Raw genomic sequence first — 16926 nt, 5'->3', positions numbered from 1 at the left:
GCTGAGGTGGAAGTCACCCAACTACAGCTGGAGAGAGCTGCTTCCTCAAAGTAGAATTGATCTTGATGTGAATAGAGAAAAGCTTTCAGGATCTGTACTTGCTGATGTGGCACGGTGCAAAATGAGAAGAAACAACCATGAAGAATCAGAACTTGGAATGTACAAAGTGTGAATCTAGAGAAAGTTGTAAGTCATAAAAAGTTCAGCGGAACAAATAAATCTTGATGTCCTGTGTATTAGTAAGCTAAATGGACTGGTATAGGAGAGTCATTGAAAAATAAGTCCTCAGGAGGGACTGTGGGGTGGAAGGGGGAACCGATTACAAGAATCTACGTATGGCCTCCTCCCTGGGGGATGTACAACAGGGGGAGGGGCATCGGATAGTGTAACATATGACAAAATAATAATAATTTATTAATTATGAAGTGTTCGTGAGGGAGGGGTGAGTAGGGAGGGAGAGGGGAAAATGAGGAGCCGATATTAAGGGCTCAAGTGGAAGGCAAATGTTTTGAGAATGATGATGGCAACAAATGTACATATGTGCTTGACACAATGAATGTATGTATGTATTGTGATAAGAATTGTATGAGCCCCAATAAAATGATTAAAAAGAAAAAGAAGCCCTCAATGAGATGGATGGACACAGTGGCTTCAACAATGATGATTATATATTAGTCCTGGGCAGTATTTCATTCTGTTGAGTTGAATGAACTAGGATTTGAACTGACTGAATGGCATCAAGCAAAAGGAAATAACTCTCTTAATTAAACAATCACTCAATTTAAAAAGAAAGCTCGAGAGACACCAAAGGACCCTGGAGGCATGGCAGGTGAAGCAGTTGGGCTGTTAACTGAAATGCTGGTGGGTGGAAACTGCCAGCTGCTTTGTGTAGGGATCCGTAGACCGTCTATTTCCGTAAAGATTTACAGCCCTGGGAACCGGACGACTGAACCGCTCTCCTCTGCCCTACAGGCTCACTCCAAATCTGACTCAAACTGAAGGCAGTGGGTTTTGTTTGTTTGCGTTTAGGGGAACACACGCATGGGGATAGAAATGCAACAAATAACACATTTGGCAGATGTATGCAGATGATTTGGGGCCGTGTTATGAGTGTTTTCATGCTGGCACATTATAATTTTAAGTGTTAACTGCAAGTCTGTTTTCTTTTCATTCTAAACTTAAGATATGCATCACACATGAAGTCCTGGCTTATGTGTTCAGCTGCTAACTGTAAATTCAACAGTTTGAAACCACCGGCCACTCTACGAGACAGATGGGGCTGTCTATAGACTGTACAACCCACAGGGCACTTCTACCCTATCTTGTAGGGTCACAATGAGTTGACTTGACTCAATGGCAGTGAGTTTTGTGGTTTCTTCTTGAGAGTTTATAAGAATCAGTAAGGGCAAATGGGAAATGATTAAAACTCTTCTCCAAATAAACCAGGTATAAATTTCATAATATTTAGGACATTACAGAGGAGCCCTGGTGGCATAGTAGCTACATACTGGCCTGCGACCCACAAGGTTAGCAGTTCAAAATCACCAACTGCTCCTCAGGAGAAAGATGGGACTTTCTATTCCTGTAACAAGTTACAGTATCGGTAACTCACAAGGGCAGTTCTACCCTCTCCTACAGGGTCACTATGAGTCAGCATCAACACAATGGCAGTAGGTTTGAATTTTCGTTTATTTGTTTTGGGTTGGGTTTTTTTGTTGTTGTTGAAGATATTAAGGATGCTAAGGATTGATCAAAGGAATGATCAAAATAAATATAATCCATATGCAATGTCAGAGCTGCATTTTATTCTTTCATTGCATTCTTGCTTTAAAGTTCAGAGCACAAGTGATTTTAGATTTCCATATATACTCATGTATAAGCCGAGTTTTTCAGCACATTTTTGTGCGATTTTTGTGGTAAAATCAGGTGCCTCAGCTGATATTCGGGTCAGCTTATACTGGCGTATATATGGTACTAGTTAACATACTATAATGATATGTTTGTCACATCTCTCCTTTTATAAAAATAATCCGTTACTTTATCTTCAGAAGTGCACTATAACTGGTTGCTGCATTGATCTTTAGAACTTATTTTCAAAATCAAATTAACCTATTCTTTGTCTCCTGTCTTAAAACAACCTTTGGCTAATGGCAATTTAATTGATTCTAATACATTAATATCTATCTCTTTGCTTGTGACATGGTTAAGAAAGATCCAACCAAATGAGGTTTAGTTTTACCTTATCCTTTCTCCCTCTCCCTTCATGCTAACAAACAGAACTCCACCTACAGGGCTCCAAACGAGAGGGGATGCTTCAAAGGAGCTTGACAGGATGCTTTTCCACTTTGGATATTCAGAGGGGTACCGCTGCCTGCATCTAGCTGAAGCACGGCCGTGGGGGAACGCGAGGAACTCAGAGCACTCTTCTTCTGCATCTTGGCAGTCAGAGGCTTGCCTCAAATGTAACCTTTGATGCTTCCTTCCTATTCCAGTCTTCTGAAATCCAACTGGACAACACCCTGTGTTTTCCCCAAATCCACAGTTTGGTCACTCCAAATCATGTCTAGGATCTTCCACTTGTTTTAAAACACACCCGTTCTACTACCTGCAACTAATCTTTTACTCTAATCAAGAATTAACTCTTAACTTGCCTACTATGTATGAGCCATGTACTTGATAGGAACTCCGTATGGTGAAGAGTATAGTCTCAAATCAACAGTGAGAAGAGGAAGGTGATGCTTGTTTCCTGCTTTATTCCATAAGGGAATAGAGGAATCCAGAGATGGAGAAAGGAGGTTGCAAAATGAAATGAGCATAACAAGGCAAGCAAGGCTTTAGTAGGTGTGTGCAAGGAGCAACAGCACAGGAGCAAGTGCACAGACAGTTGGGGACACCCTCCTGTCGACTTTCTCTGCATTGGCAGTGTGCCCTGCTGTACCACTACCAGTGACCATCGAGCAGATACTGACTCATGGAGACCCCATGTGCACAGAGTAGAACTCCACAGGGCTCTCAAAGCTGTGACTTTTAAGCAGTAGATTTTCGGGCCTTTTTTCTAAGGATGCCCCTGGATGAGCTTAGATGGCCACCTTCCTTTTTTATTTTTAAGGAAAAAAATATCATTTTATTGGCATATACTTCACCTGTCATGAAATTTCATCATTTAATTATATTAAGATTTGTGCCATCATCAATTCAACCAGTTTCAGAACATTTTCTTCTCATTCTTGCTAGTGCCCATTTTCCCCGCATCCTCTTCTGCCGTAGTCCTGGGTAGTTATTAATCCAGTTACTGTTTCTATACATCTACCTATTCTGGATTGCAGAGACAAAAAATAATTCAAAACACAAACAGAAAGCAAGCAAACAAAAAACCTAACACCAATGATCATTTAAAACATACAAAGGCCTCAATGAAAAAGAAAGCAGAAACTATTAAAAACAGAAACCATTTTAGAGTGGGTCAAAGGGAAATAAAATGTTTAGGTATTACATTTTAACCTAACTAAATGGAGGCCTGGTGTTGTAGTGGTTATACGTTGAGCTATCTATGAGACCAGCCGTTCAAAACCACCAGCCACTCCTTGGGAGAGAGATAGGGCTTTCTACTCTCATGAAGAGTTACAATTTGAGAAACTTCCTGCAACAGTTCCACCCTCTCCATAAGGTAGCAAGGAGTGCTTTGACGAGGGGTGTGTGTGGGTGTGTGTGTGTGTGCGAGAGAGAGACAGACAGACAGACAGAGAGGTGGCATAATTGACCATCGACATTACAATGATCTCTTTTGGTTAGTATTCCAAGCACTTAACATTTTTCAAAACCTAGTGGTGTCCCAACATTAGACCATGGAATACCTCTGTCTATAATATCTCCCACTTCATCTTTTTTTAGGGGATAAAAGTGTTTGCATCTGCGGGTCCGGTCCCAATACCACCCTGAGAAGAATGCACTTCAGAGGATAGCACTGGAGCTACAGCTTGGGGAGAGGGGCACATCGGATTAGAGCACACGGGAGAAACGAAATGGGTTGGAGAGGGGTAGAGGAAGGACATCCTGGCCCGCCAAGCACCGAGGATGATGTTGTTGCTTGGAGCAGACAACGCACAAGAAGGACTGTAGGGCTGGTCCCACCAAGGGACACAGCATCCCTCACCGAACCATGGTGCTGCCGGGAATAGCACTGGAGACACGGTGTGGGAATAGTGCACGGTCTGGCCCCATCACGCTGGGGCGAGGCACTGAGGGCACGCAGCAGAGCAGCAGGGGAGCAGACTGATGAAATCCCCAGGGAATACCAAAAATAGACTTTGGAGACAGAATGTGGCTCCCCATCAGACTGGACTGGACAACACTCGTAAAGTCCAACAAACAGACCTTGAACTATTTATAGGCTTCTCCGTTTTTGTCAGTGGCTTTCTTTTTGTTATTTTTATTTTGTTTTTTGTTGTTATTGTTTAATTGGTTTTGGCTTTCTTTGTTGCTTTATTTGGCTTTGCCTGGTTTTTGCACTTATTACTGTATCTTCATGTCTGTCTAGATAAGATATGCTGGGAAATTATTCGGTGATGAAAAGAACAGGACCAAGGGTTCCGGGGCGGACACGGGAGAAGGGGAGGTGGGAGAAAGAAAAGGTGGGAGCAAACCAACCCAGGGGCAAGGGAACAAAAAGTGAACTAAAATCAATGAAAGGAAGGTAGTAGGATGCCTAGTGGGGCTTAATCAAGGGCAATGAAGCAATGAGGAATTACTAAGCCCAAATGAAGGCTGAACGTGATGGTGAGACAAGAGGAAAGTAAAAGGAAATAGAGGAAAGAACCAGAAGGCAAAGGACATTTATAGAGGCCTAAATCCAGGCATGTACATATGTAAATATATATAATGAGAGTGGAATAGAACTATGTACTCATATCTATATGTCAAGAATCAAGGTTGCAGAAAGACATTGGGCCTCAACTCATGGACTCCCTCAATACAAGAACACTTTGTTCTAATGACCTGGCATTTTGTGATGCTCAAATTCCCAACACGATTGCTGAAGACAAAATGGGTACATAAGCAAATGTGGTGAGGAAAGTTGATGGTGCCTGGCTATACAAAAATATAGTGTCTGGGGCCTTAAAGGCTTGAAGATAAGCGGCCATCTAGCTGAGAAGCAACAAAGCCCACATGGAAGAAACACACCAGACAGTGTGACCAAGAGGTGTCGATGGGATCAGATATCAGGCATCTAAGACCCAGGACAAAACTATACCTAGTGTGAATTGGGGCAGGGGGTGGGGATGGAGTAGAGACAATGCCTATGTGTAGAAAATTGGACATCCCCCTCACAGAGGAGTCACAGGGAAGAGATGAGCCAGTCAGGGTGAAGTATAGCACTGATGAAACACACAACTTTCCTTTAGCTCTTTGGTGCTTCCTTTACCCCACTATCATGACCTCAATTCTACCTTATAAATCAGATTAGACCAGAGCATGATTAGACCAGAGCATGCACACTGCTACACGTAAGAGCCCAAAACACAGGGAATCCGGGATAGATAAACCCCTCAGGGCCAACAAGGAGAATAGACATACCTGGGGGATTAGGGGAGGGTGGGGGAAGAAAGGGGGAATCAATCACAAGGATCAATCTAGAACCCCCTCCCAGGGGGACGGATAATGGAAAAGTGGGTGAGGGGCGATGGAGGATGATGTAAGATATGAAAATAATAATCTATGACTTATCAAGGGTTCTTGAGGGAGGGCAGGTGGGAGAGGGAGGGGGAAGAAATGGGGAGCTGATATCAGGGGCTCAAGTGGGAAGAAACTGTTTTGAAAATTATTATGGCAGCTATGTTCAAAAGTGCTTGACACACTGGATGAATGTATGGATTGTGATAAGACATGTAAGAGCCCCCAATAAAAGTATTTTGGGGGAAAAAAGTTTACAATTGCTTCCTCTCCTATCTGCTAATTTTCTAGTAAATAAAGTCCTATGAGCTAGTATAAATAAGGACACTGTTTGAAGAGACTCAAAGACATCTTATTCATTTTATTCTCTCTCTTACTGCCATTGAGTCAACGCTGACTCACAGAAACCATACAGGAGAGAGAAGAACTGCCCCCGTCGGTTGGCAAGACTTTACTAGAAATGAAAGCCCCTTTTCCCGCAGAGTATGTGGAGTGGCTGATTGTTTCGAACTGCTGACCTTAAGCTTAGAAGCCCAACGCATAACCACTACGGCACCAAGGCTCCTTCAAATAAAGTTCATGTGTGCCAAGTACAAACTTATTATGAAAGTTTCATATCCTAATTATGAATAATAAGGACAATGGCCTGAAGAACTTTCCTTCCCTGCTGAATGACATCACACTGTTCACCATTCCATAGGACTTAGGTGTGGCTTTCGTGTTCAAACACACTTGCTTTTCATTCTGTATGGATCTCAGTAGCAAGACAAAAATTACGAGAAAACAGAAAACTGTCTGGGCAGCTAACTGACATATAAGAGATCTGTAGTGCATGTCTGGAAATCCTCTGGCATCGGATTTAAATTCCTTTTGTTTTCCCAGCTAAGATATAGTGTCTGTTAAGAGGCCTATCACACCCTATCATTGTGTGCATTTAACACTTGAATTTTAGAGCATTTGACCATTATGGCAGTGGACAAAATGGTATATATCAAAAGAGGAAACAGATTCCATTCTTAAACAAAATGATCACTTAAGGGAATAATTAAACAGTAAGTTGTTCATCATAGGACCACATATGAGAATAACCTTAAAAGAAAAAATAGTAAATTTTAGCTAAGAAAAATAAAATTACAAGTTGCAACTATCACTGTTAATGTTGTTGTCGGGTGCCATCCTGTTAGTTCCGGATTCAGTGACCCTATGTAGAACAGAATTAAACGGTGCCTCGTCCTCTGCCATCTCACAGCTGCTCTTCTATTTGAGCCCATGGTTGCAGCCATGGTGTGTGTTCATCCATCTAATCAAGGGCCGTCCTCTCTGTCGCTGCCCTCCACTTTACCAGCCATGATGTCCTTCTCCAGGGACTCATCTCTCCAGACATATGTCCAAATATGTTAGTCTCACTATCCTTGCCTCTAGAGAGCATTCTGGCTGTACTTCTTCCAAGACAGATGTTTGTTCTTTTGGCAGTCAATAGTACTTTAAATATTCTTCTCCAACACCATAGTTCAAATGCAATGATTTTTCTTTAATCTTCCTTATTTAATGTCCAACATTCAAATGCATAGGAGGAAATGGGAAATACCGTGGCTTTGTCAGGTGAATCTTAGTCCTCAAAGTAACATTCTTGCTTTTCAACGTTTTTGAGAGGTCTTACACAGACTTACCTTGACTGCTGCTTCCATGAGCATTGCTTGTGGATCCAAGCAAGACAATATCCTTAACGACTTTAACCTTTTCTCTCTTTTATCATGATGCTGCCTATTGGTCTAGCTGTGAGAATTTTAGTTTTCTTTACATTGATTTATAACCCGTACTGTAAACTGCAATCTTAAAGTGCTTTTCCACTTTCAGCAAGCAAGGTTGTGTTGACTGCTTATCGCAGGTTGTGAATAATAAACCTTCCTCCAAACCACATGCCACATTTTTCATCATTTAACCCAGCTTCTCTGATAAACTGGTCAGCATACAAATTAAAGAAGTATAATGAGAGGATACAACCCTGACGCACATCTTTTCTGATTTTAAACTGTACAGTATTCCTTGTTCTGTTTAAACAACTGGCTATTGATGCTTGGGCAAGTTCCAAATGAGTAAGTACAATGTAGTGTTCTGGAATTCTTGATATTTTCAAGGTTACTCATGGTTTGTTAAGACTCACACGGTGAAATGCCTTTGCATAGCCAATGAAACACAAGTAAGCATCTTTCTGGTATTCACTGCTTTCAGCAAAGATCCATCTGACATCGGCAATGATATCCCTTGATCTCTGTCCTCCTCTGTATCCAGCCTGAACCTCTGACAATTACTAGTGCAACTGTTGTTGAATGATCTGCAGCACAATTTTACTTGTTTGTGATATCAGGGATATGGTTCTATAATTTGAGCATTCTGTTGGGTCACCTGTCTGTGGAATGGATATAAATATGGATCTCTTCTAGTAGGTTGGCCAAGTAGCTGCCTTTCAAATGTCTTAGCAGAGGTTAGTCGAGCATTCCAGTGGTTCATCAGCTGTGGAAACATTTCAATTGATATTCTTCCATCACTTCCTGGTGTCTCATTTTTTAGCTAATGCTTTCAGTGCCATTTAGATTTCTTCCTTTATTACCATTGGTCCTCGCTCATATGCCACTTCCTGAAATTGTGGGCCTTAGTTTACTATTTCAATCTGTTTTTGATGCTTCACGCATCATTCAATATTTTTCCCATAGAATCTCTCAATAGGTCAACTCGAGGCCTCTTTTTCACTTTTGCAGTTTCAGTTTAAAATATACTGCGCATGTTCTTCCTTGTTTGTTTCCTAACTCTAGAGAGATGCGCATTTCATTATTATGTTTTTACTTGTTTCCTCAGGTTGCCCTTTAAAATTTTCTGTTCACTCTTTTACTTCATCATTCCTTCCATTGCATTTTCTACTGGATGATTAAGACTGAGTTTCAGAGACTCTTTTGACATCCGCTTTGTTTTTTTTTTCTTCTTTCCAGTTTTTTTAATGACCCTTTGCTTTCTTTGTGGATGATATTCTTGGTGTTATCTGATAGCTCATTAGGTCTTCTGTCATTAGTAGTCCATGCATCATATCTGTTCTTGAGATGTCCTCAAAATTCGGATGGAATGGACTCAAAGTCATATTTTAGCTCTCACGACTTGTCTTAATTTTCATCAACTTCAATTTGAACTTGCCTATGAGTAATTAATTGATGGTATGGTTCCACAGTCAACCCTTGGATTGGTTTTACTTGCTGATGTTGAGCTTCTTCGTCATTTCTTGTCACAGATGTAGTCAATTTGATTTCTGTGTATTCCATCTGGAGAAGTCCATATGTATAGTTACCTTTAGTGTTGTTGAAAAATGGTATTTGCAATGAAGGCGCCGTTGGTCTTGCAAAATTCTATCATGCAATCTCCAGTTTCATTTCTATCACCAGGACCATATTTTCCAACTACTATTCCTTCCTTTGTTTCTAACTTTTGCATTCCAATTACCAATAACTAACAATCCATCTTTATTTGGCCATTTTCTGATTGTTGATAGAGTTTCTGATTGTTGGTAGAGTTCTTCAGTTTCCACATCACTAGCTTTTGTTGGTGCATAAATTTGAATTATAGTTGTATTGACTAGATTTCTTTATATGGGGAAAAGACTCCTATTGCAGACAACATTGTACTTTAAGACAGATCATGAAATGCCCGTTTTGAAGATTAATGCAATACCATTCCTCTTGATTGTGACATTCCCAACAAAATAAACCATGATTTTGTTTCAAAACAGCTAGTATCAGTCCATTTCAGCTCACTGCACCTAGAATAAGGATCTTCATGTGTACCATTTATTTCTTAATGACTTCTGCCCTTCCTAAATTCATACTGTGTACATTCCAAGTGCCAATGATTCATGAATGTTTGAAACTACTTCTTCTCAGCTGGAGTGGTGCCAGTGCAGGACGTGCAGGCTCCCCTCCCTCTGTGTCACTATGGTCGACTCGACTTTGAGGGCTAGAGTTTCAGTGCCCCCAACCCGAGGGAATGTTCTGTTCCTGTTCCTTTGGTTTTCACTATTAATACCCACATAGTATCCACAGTCACGAATCCATCTAGCTCTGTAACTATCCCAGCAAACGCTGCTGCTAAAGGGTTACCTAAGATCGTGAGTAGAAAGACTACGTTAAAGGAATTCTTGTCTTCATTTACTTTTTTTACACCTTCCTTCCTTCCTTCCTTCCTTCCTTCCTTCCTTCCTCTCTCCCTTCCTTCCTTCCTTCCTTCCGTCCTTCCTCTCTCCCTTCCTTCCTTCCTTCCTTCCTTCCTTCTTGTCTTCCTTTCCTTTTCTCCTACCTCTTTCCTCTCATTAACAAACTACCTGTTAAGAGACATCTAGTATCAGCCATTTTGAATGTTTTGCATTTCATTAGTCTAGAGCCTCCTCACCACACCACCATAAGAACGGTATCCGGCAAACCATCAGGTCACCTCTTGCAGGTGAAGTCAGGAGAGTGTGGCGATGGGGATGTACTAGGGAACAAATATGGGATGGTTGAAGAGTATATGGACTATGAATATGGGCACAAGGGAGGGGGAGCATTCAGGAAGTAACAAACAAGCTGTATAAAATCCCCAGATGGTATTGTTTTCAAAGAACATCATTCGAAGACTTTTGATTATTTATGTGATGTGTCAAGGGGACAGGAGTAGGTGTAAACCAACAAGCTGAAGTCCCCATGATCAAAAACAAACCAACAAGCAAACATTCACTGGTGTCAAGTCGATGCTGGCTCATCGCAACCCAAAGGTCAGGATACAACTTCCCCTGTGAGTTTCCAGGACTATCACTCTTTACAGGAGTGGAAAGCTCCATCTTTCTCCCACAAGAGCAGCTGGTGCTTTCTATCTGCTGACCCTGTGGCTTGCTCCTTAACTTGTAGACCACCAGGGGACCTGAAACCAGTGATCAGACCTACATTATGCCTCCTTCACTTTCCCATGCCTGCTTCCTCAAAGGATCAGAGTAAGGCTTCCAGGAAAAGATCCATAGATCTTGTGAAGTTATTTACACAACCTATATAAGCTTTTCATTTTTCAGTTGTTCTTTGTGGGTGTAGGGTTAAATGATCACTTCCTGAGGGATGGAGACCTAACTTATGTGTGGATTGCTATATGTATAAACATTGCTGTTTTTTATAAGTGGTTATGATCGCCATTATTATTGTTATGTGAAAAGCTCTCTTAAGTAGTTCTACAATGAAGTCAGAGTTTTGAAATTCTAGCAATACCAAGAATAGCACCTAACTAACCCTACTGTAATATTTTACTTCCACCATTGACCATCTAATCATCTCATTCATATGGAAAAATTTAATAAATTTTAACTTCATAGCTACATAGTTTTACAGTGATAAGCCTACAGAAGCTATTTTAATAACTTAATGTTATAACTTTAATGTAAATTTAAGTTTGTTATACTTATAGATACAATATTCAATACCCCCTCCAAAACAACAACAAAAACATCAAGTATTGCTTTGTCCATTAGGAGTGGAATATTAGTTCCAACAAAAAGGAAACATTTGCTTCATAATGAAACAACAATCGCCAACTGAAGGCTAAGGCAAAGGGATACGGTCAGATATGCATGTTGAAGAAAAGATGTGACATTCAACAGAAATAGCTTCTTCTCAAAGCCCTTGCTAAATTCTGTTCTGTGCACTTCCTATTGTGGTGCAGCATCTCCACTGAGGGGGCGAGGGGTGTGGTGGCGGTGGGGAGATAAACCTCTTCCTGTTGAAAGCTGCTAATATATTATAAGCATCTATCATGTGGGAAACATGGGTTCCTCTTTCTTCCTAGGACAGAAGGAACAAAAAGACCAGCTGATGGAGAAGGAAGGGAAGGAGACTAAGTGACCACCAGAGAGCCCCACAATGAGTGTGTGTGATTTGTACAGAGATGCACGTCCTAGAATATGTCAAATGCATAGGTCTCTTTTTTAGCAAGTAGTCAAACTAAAGATCAAACAGGAATGAAGGGTTATGATGAATCCAAAATCTGTGGATCTGAAATCCACAGTAGAGAATATCATGACCCACTTGTTAAAAAATGTCCATTTATATGTGTCCCTGCAAATAACTTCACATAGAGGTGGGCGTATAGATTAAAATGTCTAGGAGGATATGTTGCAAACCATAAAAATATCTCATTCTTAGCTAGTGTTACTTATTTTTAATATATAGTATGCTGCCACCAACCCATCAGGCAAAAACAAAAGCTGTATTTTGGCAATAAGTACATCTATCCCTATGGTTCAACTCCCCATCCCTGCTTCCTCTACCCAAGGTAATCGTCATCTTAAAACGCTGCTTATTTTGACTTTTCTCCTAGTGCATGCGTGTGAGTTCCTCTTTGGTTTATCCTCATGACACTCAATAGGGTCGCCATTAGTCACATGTGAAGAGCATTGAGCTAGTAGTTCAAAGGTCATCAGTCCAATCTCACTAGCCTCTCCATGGGATTAAAATGAGGCTGTTTATTCTCCTAACAATTTACAGTCTAGGGAGCAGTTTCCCCCTGTCCTGGAGGGTCACTATGAGTCAGAATTGACTTGACAATGGTTTTTGGGGTAACCACATGTGCTTCTGAAGCATTTAAAAGTTGACTAAGTTACTGGGTTTAACTGTTCAATTTAATTTTGATGAACTTAAATTTTAAACCACAAAGCAATATGCAATGCTTCTGTGAAGTACAGCATCACTGCCTCAGTATGGCTACACTTGATTTTCATGTTGCATCACACTTACGACTGTTGAGCTGTAGCTCTGTCTTCAAGTGTATGTACCATCCTCGGTAGTCTCTCACAAAAACATACTGTTAATCTAGTTAGTGTTATTAGACTGACTCAGTTCAAAGGATGTTTTCCTATGCACCATATCATATGAAACTGTGTTTGTAGAACAGTTCATGTAGACAGCACAGAGTATGGGGATTCACTTTTATATTGTAACTGGTCATTAAATTGACATTCTTGTTATAATTTAAAACAAGTTAAAAAAAGAACCTAGATAAATTTTAAAATTTAAAACAGTGCTGAACCTAATCGAGATGTAGAAAGGAGTGTCTGGACCGGAAGTCTAAAGGTAAAAGGGAAGTGGAAAGGTATGTTGCAAACATCACCAGAGATGGCACATGCAGCTTTCCAGAGCCACTCTCACTGCCATCCAGGAGACGCTGACTCATGGCAACCCTATAAGACCCCAATAAAATGATTTAATTATTTAAAAAAGGATAAAAAGAAAACACTTAACCATGTGTGGAATTATTTGGGCATGTGGTTCTACTTTTTTAACCGTAAAATTTATTAATGTAAGTTTTATATCTGAATTGACATATTTTCTAAATATGAAATATTTAGAATGGTTTAGAAATTTGGTTGGTATGGATATGTTAAATACTTCACTAATGTGTTATATTGACTACATGTTGGTAACATTATGGACACAATTGCTAGCTAAAATTTATTATTAAATTAATCTCATCTTCTTAATTTACTTTTAAAAATATTACTAGCAAATTGAAAATTATATACATGGTTCAAATTTTATTTATGAGCAGCACATGTTTATATCTAGAAATGGAGTGGCTTGGTTATGGAATATTTAATTGCTCTACTCCAGAAGCTAATGACAAACTGTTTTTTAAAAGTTGCTGTACAATTTGCACTCCCACCAGCACTATAACCTACACATTTTTGTACTTTCTAATGATTAGTATGAACAGATTCTTAAATATTTGTTAACTGACCTTGAATTGCCTTTTTTGGGTCACTAGTGATATTAAAAGAAGATCTGGTGGCAAAGTGGTTACAATGCTTGCCTACGACTGCAAAAGCTGGACTGCTTGAACCCATGAGCATCTTTGCAGGGTGAAGAGATGACACACTGCACTCACACAGGGTTACACCCTTGGGAACCCTGGGGCAGTTCTACTCTGTCCTATAAACACAACAACAAACTGTCACTGCCACCAACTAGCTCCTACTCATGCACTGCCCCTGTGGGTTTCTGAGATTGCAGCTCTTCCTGGGGGTAGAAAGCCTCCTCTTTCTCCCAGAGAGCAGCTGGCGGTTTCTAACTGCCACAGGGAAGCCCTCTCCCCTTTGCCTGTCGTGTTCACTGAAAGGCAGAATGCACTTGGCAGCAACAGGTTTGCTTGCTTTGTTTGCTTTTGTTCATGACCTTCAGTAACTCTTCACATGGTTATTGGTCAAATGTGTTTCCTCTTCTGTGAAATATTGGCTCATATATCTTTCCATTTTTCCATGGGGTTGTTTGTGCTTTTCTAATTGATTTGTTGCTAATCACTGTTGAAGACCCTAAAATTAAAATTAAAATATTATTTACAATAGTATAAAAATCCTGAAACATTTAGAGCTGCATCTGAAGACAGACGCACAAGCTGTATACACTAAAAACTGCAAAACATTGCTAAGAGAAACTCAAGAAGAGCTATGGTCCATTCATGATGGGTCGGATGTTGATTTGAGTGATATTGGTGTGAACAGAAACAGAGAATCATGGAATAGAGCACAGAGAGACTGATAACTAATTTTTGCAAAAGTGTGAGAGGGTAGTTTTAGCAAATGGTGCTAAAATAAATATCTGTAGGCATAATAACAAAAATGAAACAGCAACCAACACTTTAATCCTTACCTCATTCCATACATACAAATCAACTAAAAACCATAGATCTAAATCTAAAACCTGTAAATATGAAAACTTTAGAAGAAAACATGATATATAAAATCTCTGTGACTTTAGGACAGATTTTTAATCATTACCCACAAAGGAGAAATTGATCAATTAGATTTTATCTAAATTAAAAACTGTTATACTTTGGAAACCACAGCAGCACAAATGAAAAGACAAGTCATGGACTAGAAGACATTATTTTCAATCATTTGTCTGATAAAGGACTTGTATCCAGAATATATAAAAACTTACTACATTGTCTAATAGAAAAACAAAACAATAATGAGTAGGCAATATGTCATCCAATCAGATGTACAGATGGGAAATAAACACCTAGAGCTGCCTTCAGGAGCCAGCCATTGATTCTGCTAACTTGTATGTGGTTCTGCAGAAATCTAGAAAAAGCTGGCAATAGCAGTGAGGCCATGTTATGAGCCTTAAGGATAACTGAGATCATTAAGGTCCCTGAAAGTGACTACATTATAAAAAAAAAAAAAGCTATCTTCAGACACTAGGGAAATGAGAATGAAAACCACAAGTAACATAAAGAAAACTTTGAGGAAGACTGATCATACCTGTGTTAATGAGGTTAAGGAACAACTGGTGAATTCGCATACTACCGAAAGGGGTACGACCAGTTTGGGAAACAGTTGGGCACTTTCGTAAAATGTTAAATATGTACTGGGCATCTGGCCCAGCCCGTCTACTCTGACATACTCACCCAGGAGAAATGAGGACATATCTATACAGGACCTGTGAACAACATCCAAAGTGGCTTTGTTCATAATAGCTAAACATTAGAAACAGCAACCAAGTATGTGCCGACAAGTAAGTAGGTGAACAATAAAAAATTGTTATGTCAATTAAATGAAACATTATTGAATACTAAAAGGTAATAAAATATGGATAAACAAAATAATTCAGATGTGAGGCCAAGAAAGGACAGGAAGAGCTATCAGAAAGAGGGATGAGGAAACTTTGGGGTAATGAATACATTCATTATCTTATGATCAAGGTTTCACAAGTGTGCACAAATACCAAAGCTTTTCAAATTTCATGCTTTAAACATATGCACTTTATTCTCTGTTAATTATACTTCATTAAAGTAAAAATTGGCCAAGATGTATTGAAAGTTTAGTTCATCAGTTCCCCCATTTCCAATGGCCTCATTACACGTTTTCAATGGCCGCTTGTGGTAGCGGCTACCATAGTGGACAGGACAGGTATAGAACATACCTATCATGACAGAAAGTTCAATTGGACAGCACTATTCTAACTCAGATATCAAAAGCATTTTTTTCTTTCTTTCCTCCTACATCTGCCTCCCCCAAACTTCAAGACCATGGTGGGAATCAGTGATGCAGTAAAGCACGAGTATATAAACTGAGGATTTTGAAAATCAGGGCCAAGTTTATTCTAATGTGACTTTGCTTGGAAATACAATATTCCTTTTATTCGTAAACATACTGCATACTATCTCCTTAATTAGATGTCACAGTTTCTATAGATTATATTTAATTACTTTTCACCAAAACTCAAATGGAGGGCAATTTTAAATCAAAGAAATTGGGGAAGATATGAAGCGGTTGGAAAAGCCTTCGATTACATTGGCTATAGTTTCCATATAGTCCATAAGAGAGAATATAAAGTTTTTCATACATTCAGTTAAGTGATCTTCTGGGTTTCAGAATATTGTACATTGTATATTGCATACATCAAACATATTACAACCAGATTTTCCTATTTACAATAATCAAGCACATAATCCTTATACAGAAAAAAATCAGAAGCCTCAAACGTAAGAACAGACATTATAAAATAAGAACACTACAGTACTCTAGAGTGCACTGTTTAGTATAGTACACTGCACTATCATACTATAGTGTAAATATATATGTGTGTATATATATAAAACAGACTATTATAGCATGAAACATTTCACGTTCAACCAACAATTTAAAAAATTAGAACAAAGAAGTTATTTAACTTGGTGTTCTTACTACAGCTTTTTTTTTTTTTTGGTCTTCCTTTAGTGTAACTCTCAGTTTTGAGAGTTTTGGATGATTTTTATTTTCACAAGAACCCCAAACTCTGTTTTCTGTCCCAACCCTGGTAGCCTTGTGGACGTGAAAGGCAGAATCTATGCTTGCTCTGTGCTCAATATGCAGAATGCAGGGCTCCAACTCACAACTGCCCTGGCAGTTCCAAAGCTTCATCTACAAACCGTGCATGCACATTTTGGCAGCTGAGGAATGGAATCCAGAAAAAGGCAAATGGAGTTAAGGGGAGGAGGGAGGTTGGTGGCCAGAGCAGACCAATCAAGACAATCCCCACACAATGTATTATCGTAGATGAGAAGAAGAATAAACAGATACCAAGTCCCTCTGTTATTTGCAGAGGCAGAACTCAGAAACCAGTTGCACTTACTTTTTTACACCGACAGAGCCATTTTCCTTGTTTTCCATGTCAACAGATAGCATGGGAAGGCTGCAGGGTTCCTTTACTTCCGCAACTA

At 39.6% G+C, this 16926-nt stretch overlaps 1 protein-coding gene and 1 non-coding gene across 2 annotated transcripts in view; one reads left to right on the top strand and one right to left on the bottom strand.

The window, feature by feature from the left end:
• SAMD13 (sterile alpha motif domain containing 13) overlaps positions 1-16926 on the bottom strand; it is a 46368-nt gene that overhangs the window by 27801 nt on the left and 1641 nt on the right. Inside the window, exon 2 of the mRNA XM_075538504.1 lies at positions 16839-16923. Within this exon, the coding sequence (XP_075394619.1) occupies positions 16839-16923 (85 nt within the window). The remainder of the gene's footprint in view (positions 1-16838; positions 16924-16926) is intronic.
• Positions 14761-14894, top strand: LOC142437836 (small nucleolar RNA SNORA33). The gene has a single exon (XR_012782346.1). It is a non-coding gene; the product is annotated as a small nucleolar RNA SNORA33 (small nucleolar RNA).

Source organism: Tenrec ecaudatus, chromosome 1 (genome assembly GCF_050624435.1).
Source record: "Tenrec ecaudatus isolate mTenEca1 chromosome 1, mTenEca1.hap1, whole genome shotgun sequence".
In the NCBI taxonomy this organism is placed as follows: domain Eukaryota; kingdom Metazoa; phylum Chordata; class Mammalia; order Afrosoricida; family Tenrecidae; genus Tenrec; species Tenrec ecaudatus.
Note: the sequence above shows the minus strand (reverse complement) of the source record. Positions and strands in the feature narration are given on the sequence as shown.